The sequence below is a fragment of the Protobothrops mucrosquamatus genome, unplaced genomic scaffold, assembly GCF_001527695.2.
Source record: "Protobothrops mucrosquamatus isolate PMUCROS unplaced genomic scaffold, P.Mucros_1.0 scaffold906, whole genome shotgun sequence".
Taxonomy (NCBI): domain Eukaryota; kingdom Metazoa; phylum Chordata; class Lepidosauria; order Squamata; family Viperidae; genus Protobothrops; species Protobothrops mucrosquamatus.
The window spans coordinates 503,051-509,050 of record NW_015387158.1 but is presented as its reverse complement, the minus strand read 5'-3'; the positions used below and the strand labels follow the sequence as shown (position 1 = coordinate 509,050).

Below are 6,000 nucleotides of genomic sequence, written 5' to 3'. Positions count from 1 at the left end.
CAAAGTTTAGAAGACTCTGACAAAAATATTGAGAGAGACACACACAAAAACATAGGTCAGAATTTTGTACAGGACTGGGCTATGAACCGGAATAAGATTTCATTTTTGTCTGTTGGGGACAAATCCTTAGTTCAAAACAGAGCCCCATGGCAAAAGGAACATTTGTTCCTTCTGGCAGATGAGAAACAGAGATGATACCCCCAGACTGTTTTATTTGCCAGCTTTGTTCTTACCAAGACCCTAACCTCCAAACCCTAACCCTTTCTCACCAAACTAAATGAATTTGCTCCGTGTAGACATATTGGGAGGGAAAGAACATTCCAGGCTGAAAAAATTTGGTTTTCTAAATCATCTCTCCAGAAAGTTCTAGATTTGGCTCTGGAAAACCGGAGGGGGGGGAGAGAATGTGTGTGTGTGTGTGTGTGTGTGTGTGTGTTTGGGGAGAGAGAGACTTGTTTAAATTAGTGCTGGTTGCTCTCACCCAAAAGTAATTCAACCTCAGCTCATTTCCAGTTTGTGCACCAAGTGGATTAGAGAGTTTGAAGCAAAGGCTGGAAAAACTCTGGAGGTTGGGGGGGGGGGGAGAGCAGAGAACGCGAAGGGGCCCTAAGCTTTGAGTTTTGTTTTTTTTTAAAGCTAGGCAGCTGCTGCTTTCCAGCAGTTTGCCCCCTCCCCCTCCAGCTTTTGTTCTCCTGCGGTTTACGATTGTCCCCCAGAGTTTGAGAAATGAAAGCTGGCATGCCTTGATGCCATAGGAATGCAGATGGGGTCCTAGAAGGGGCACTTTGCAAAAGCTTTGGGAAAAGGCACAATAGAAAGGAGTGTGTGTGTGTGTGTGTGTGTGTGTGTGTTTGTGTGTTTGTGTGTGTGTGTGGTGGGACGCTAACTTCAGCCAGGGGCTTCAGGAGCTGACGAAAGAGTTCTGTCACAGATCCCACATTAACTCCAACACAGAGGACTTGGGGTACTTGCTGACCATGTCTGGGAACTGCAGAGCACTGTTGACCCAGGAAGAAATGCAGGCCCAATTTTCTTTCTTTCTCTTTCTTTCTTTCTTTCTTTCTTTCTTTCTTTCTTTCTTTCTTTTTCTTTTTCTTTCTTTCTTTCTTTCTCTTTCTTTCTTTCTTTCTTTTTCTTTTTCTTTCTTTCTTTCTTTTTCTTTCTTTCTTTCTTCCTTTCTTCTTTCTTTCTTCTTCTTTCTTTCTCTTTCTTTCCTTTTCTTTCTTTCGTATCTTATCTTTATTATTTTTACAAATAACTCAAGGTGGCAAACATACAGTATCCAACACACCTTTTTCCTCCTATTTTCCTCACAACAACAATCCTGTGAGGTGGGTTTGGCTGAGAAAGAGAGGGATTGGCCCAGTCACCTAGCTGGCTTTCATGGTTAAGGCTTTCATGGTCAAGCTCTCCTGCTTTCTAGCATGGTGCCTTAACCACTAGACCAGGGGTAGGCAACCTTGGCTCTTTTATGGCTCGTGGACTTCAGCTCCCAGAATTCCTGAGCCAGCATGGCTAAGCATGGAAACCTCTCCCTTTCCCCTCAGCATGGCTGGCTCAGGAATTCTGGGAGTTGAAGTCCACAAGTCATAAAAGAACCAAGGTTGCCTACCCCTGTCCTAGGTGTTGCAGCATACTCTAACACTACAATGGTTGTAGGTGTGAAAGCCAGCCATAAGTCCCTTTTTTCAGTGCCTCTGTAATTTCCAAGGGTCACTAAATGAATGGCTGTAAGTTGAGGACTACCTATATAGGGCTATAAATATTATTTGAGAAAGATGGGGCTACCCATGTTCAGAAGATTGTACTAGGCAATTTGTAAGTTGCCTAGACTTTGTTGAGTTGGGAAGCTTTAGAAAACTAAATTATAAACCAACAAATGTACAACCCTGTGTTCGATTTTTTTCTCCCCCTTTGGCCTTGCTTCTTCACATCTCCTCATATGCTTCATACTAATTTGAACTTCTGGGATACCCAAATATGTTTTTGGAAGCTAGATTTCACTGTCAAATATTTCTCATCTTGCTCTATTATAATAATAAATTGCAGGTCTTCCCTTCCATAATTTACTCCTATAGTTACTCTACTTACCTCCTATAACTACCCTGATCTCATCCATCAAATTATCCATCATCTTCTGCTCCTTCAAACATAGTCATTTGGTCTAGTCCAGGGGTAGGCAACCTTGGCTCTTTTATGACTCGTGGACTTCAACTCCCAGAATTCCTGAGCCAGCCAAGCTGGCTCAGGAATTCTGGGAGTTGTAGTCCACGAGTCATAAAAGAGCCAAGGTTGCCTACCCCTGGTCTAGTCTATCAACTCCTTGTATCACATATCCAAACCATGAGAGTTTCTGCTTTGTAATAATCACTTGAAGAGAGCAATCATTTTTTCCTTATTTGAAGACTGATTGGTTGTGTTTAATCAATCGGGTCCACTTTAAAAGGCGTGGACCTCAACTCCCAATGTCTGGCTAAGGGATTCTGGGAATTGAAGTCCATATCGGTTGAGTTTCCGAGACTGAGAAGCACCGGTTTTAGGGCGGCCAGGCCGGCAGCATACATGCACGCATGCGCTCCCTTCCTTTGATCCGCGAGTCCTTCTAAATCTAACCCTTTTGTCTGCAGGCGGACGCCATACCACACACACAGCTGCAACCGCAACCGCAGAGAAAGCCACGCCCCCTCGTCGGCCCAGGCTCCTCCTCCCCGCCCGCACGTACACGTGCGCGCACTGGACTGAGTCTCCCAGGGCAGGAGCGGCGCGGCGACTCCCAGACGTCATGGCGGCCGAGCTGAGCGACATGGCGGAGCCGCCCGCGGTCGCGCCGCCGCCGCCGCTTCCGCCTTCCTCCTCCTCTTCCTCCTCCTCCTCCTCGCCCTCAGGCGGAGGCGCTACCGAAGAGGCGGCCGAGAGCGAAGCCGCCTCCTCCTCCTCCTCCCCCTCCTCCTCTTCCTCCTCCACCTCTGCGGCGGGAGTTGAGGCCGAGCCGCCCCCACCGGCGCTGAACGGCGAAGGGGCGGAAAGCATGTCGGAGCCCAGCCCGGAGAGCGCCAGCCAGGCCGGAGACGGCGACGACGAAGAGGAGGAGGACGGCGACGACGAGGAGGAAGACGACGAGGACGAGGAGGACGAAGACGCCGAGGAGGACGAGGAGGAGGAGGACGACGACGAGGAGGAAGAAGAGGCCGAGGCCGGCAGCAGCTCCGGCTCCTCCAGCGGCTGCTGCACCGACGACGCCCGCTCGCTCAGCCCCGGCGGCAGCGAGGCCGACGTCAAGGGCGGCTCGGGCGGGGCCGACGTGGGCGCGGGCGGAGGGCCTGACGGCTCCGGCGGCGGCGGCGGCGGGGGGGACTCCAGTGAAGCGGCGGCAGCGGCAGCAGCACCACAAGCGGCGTTGGCGGCGGCGGCGGCGTCCGAGGGGGACGCGGGCGGCGGCGGCGTCGTGGTGTCGGCGGGGGCCGACGAGGGCTACGGCACGGGGAGCGGCGGCGGGGGCGGCAGCAGCTCCTGCAGTGCCACGTCGGGCGGCCGCAGGGGCAGCCTGGAAATCTCCTCGGACGGGGAGCCGCTGAGCCGCATGGACTCCGAGGACAGGTCGGTAGCCTGCCAGCCACGGCCCCCCCGGCTCCCTGCGGGGTTGGGGGGTTCCCCCCTTTCCCCCGCTTTTGGGGACCTGTATACAATCCCCATGTGGGGCATCGGGCGTCCCTCAAGAGGCAGCCCCCTTTTTAAAATCACTAAGGTTGCCAGGTCTGCTTCCAAAAAATAGCGGACAAGCCGGGGTGGGTGGGTTTAAGTAGTAAAAAAAAGTAGACTGTACAGCTTTAGATTACGTACCATTTCATCGTAAAGCTTTTGAATAAAAAAAAAATGTCCCCTATTTTGTGAAAAAAAAATAGTGAACATCATGTGAAAAAAGCGGACTGTCCACTCCAATAGTGGACACCTGGCAACCCTAAAAATTACCCCCCCCTCTTTATAAACACGCGCCCCCATTTTGCTTTTTCGCAGCCCTCCGCTTCACACTCGGATATACCCATCCAAGTTGAAGGAGTTTGATTAAAGTCACAATCTTTCTCTCTCTTCCCCCCCCCCCCAATCATGGTTGAATGAGGTAATTCATACGCTGCCCTCCTTTCCCTGCGAGATCCCCATTAAACATAAGTGTGTGTTCGTCAGTGCTGGATGTACACTAATAGAAGTGCATCTGTGCGATGTATGAAAATCAGTTTTGTTTCTGAACAAAAGGGTAGGCTGTGGGGTTGTGTTTTTATGTTGAGCCTTTTAGTTTTGCGGGCTTTACCCAGGAGTAGCCCCTTTTAAACAAAACCTCGGAGTCTTTTTAGTACATATGTTCTTCGTTTTTGATGGTATTTGTATCCAAGTAGAACTGCTGTAAATATTAGATGGAAAAAAAAAGTCATCTGGGTGATTCATACTACTACTACTACTACGGTATTTTAACTTAAACCTGTTCTCTGTTTAGTCACTAAAACAATAGCACATTATCCAGTGGGAATTAGATTTCAACAGACATTGCAAAAGTGAGCCAGTACTGAAGTTTTGATGCTGCTGCTATGGTTTCTAAAAAGTAGAAGGGAAACATGAAATACACCAATGCAAAATATAAAATTACGACTTAAATTGTCCTGCTGCATATTATTACATGCAGGTTACAATCAAACATACAGCTTAAAGGTAGATGTAATTCATCCTAAAAATTGCTGAGCTATTTCTGGTTTTGTGTCTTGCCATGTAAACTCATAGAAAATCATGGTGAATGTGTAGTTTCTGGGAAAGTTCAGGGACAGTGTACCTAAATTGTCTTTAGTTTTGAGAAAGTAGTAAGCCATATGTCTTAATATTTAAATTTATTTAGGGTAGATTTTTCCCTAAAAGATGCTTTCCCATATAAATTGCTTTCCCATATAAATTAATACAGGAATGCATTTTTTCTGCAGTGTATAAATATATGGTGGGCAGTATAAAACCTTGCTCTAATTTTTTTTGCAACTTCAAATTGTTTGGAAAAAGGACTGTAAATTGACAGCCTCTTCCTACCTCTTCCTGCAGGGTTTCAACTTCAGAGACTACTTTTCTGTCTATGTTTATTAGTGGACCAGATAAAAGCCCCTGGAAAACCGGAAAGCTTTCACTTTCCATATCAGAGGGTAGTTTGATTAAAGGAACCGTGTTGTGAATTTTTCGTGATATATATGATATGGACTTAATAATAGAACTGTATTTTATTTTGAAATAAAGGGTTGTGTATTTGATTTCTATAGCGCCCATCTCAACAAGTGATTTTGATTAATAATCTTCCTGATTAGTTTTGAACATGTTCATTCTGGCATAATAAAACTTTTCTGTAGAGGATAATTAAAGCACCAGGTGTCAGTGACACTATTATTACATTCTATGAGTGATGCAACTAGTGATTTGAAGGTCTGTTACATTCTGTTGCCATCATTTTAATAATTGCTTTTATATGAGAAAAAACAGCCAAGTTAAATGTCTTTATTACTTTTACATTTCAGTTTACATTAATATTGAAAGCAGTTTGCCAATATGATAATGTTACATTCTTGGAAGATAGTCAGTTATGCTGGATTTATATAGATTCACCTATTAAAATTAAGGTAAACGTTAATCCAAAGCAGGTACCGAATGGGCAATGGATCTGAGAAAAATGGTTTAGTTCATGTGCTTTTGATTAAATGTGCTTTTATAAGTGCTAGAGAAAGCAAACTAACCTTTACAATGTTGCATTTATCAGTTGTATCTCCTAGACTTTCCTATGAATTCTGAAAATTATAGGATCGCTGCATCTGGTCATGCCAGTGTAGGGAAGCCTGGATAAAAAGTCACAGGGTAAATGTTTAAATTATATAATGTTTGGAAATTGTCCCAAGATAACTTGACCTGCTTCTGTCCATGTAATGTCCTACTTAAAAGGTGTTTTAGACACAACAGACAGATAAAGCTTAACATTTATAA

At 45.9% G+C, this 6,000-nt stretch overlaps 1 protein-coding gene across 1 annotated transcript in view; it reads left to right on the top strand.

Annotated features, from left to right (window-relative positions):
* The first annotated feature begins 2,782 nt into the window (after nt 1-2,782).
* AEBP2 (AE binding protein 2) overlaps nt 2,783-6,000 on the top strand; it is a 48,017-nt gene continuing 44,799 nt past the window's right edge. The window contains exons 1-3 of the mRNA XM_015819360.1: nt 2,783-2,821; nt 2,984-3,366; nt 3,445-3,597. Coding sequence (XP_015674846.1) covers nt 2,783-2,821; nt 2,984-3,366; nt 3,445-3,597 — 575 coding nt within the window. The remainder of the gene's footprint in view (nt 2,822-2,983; nt 3,367-3,444; nt 3,598-6,000) is intronic.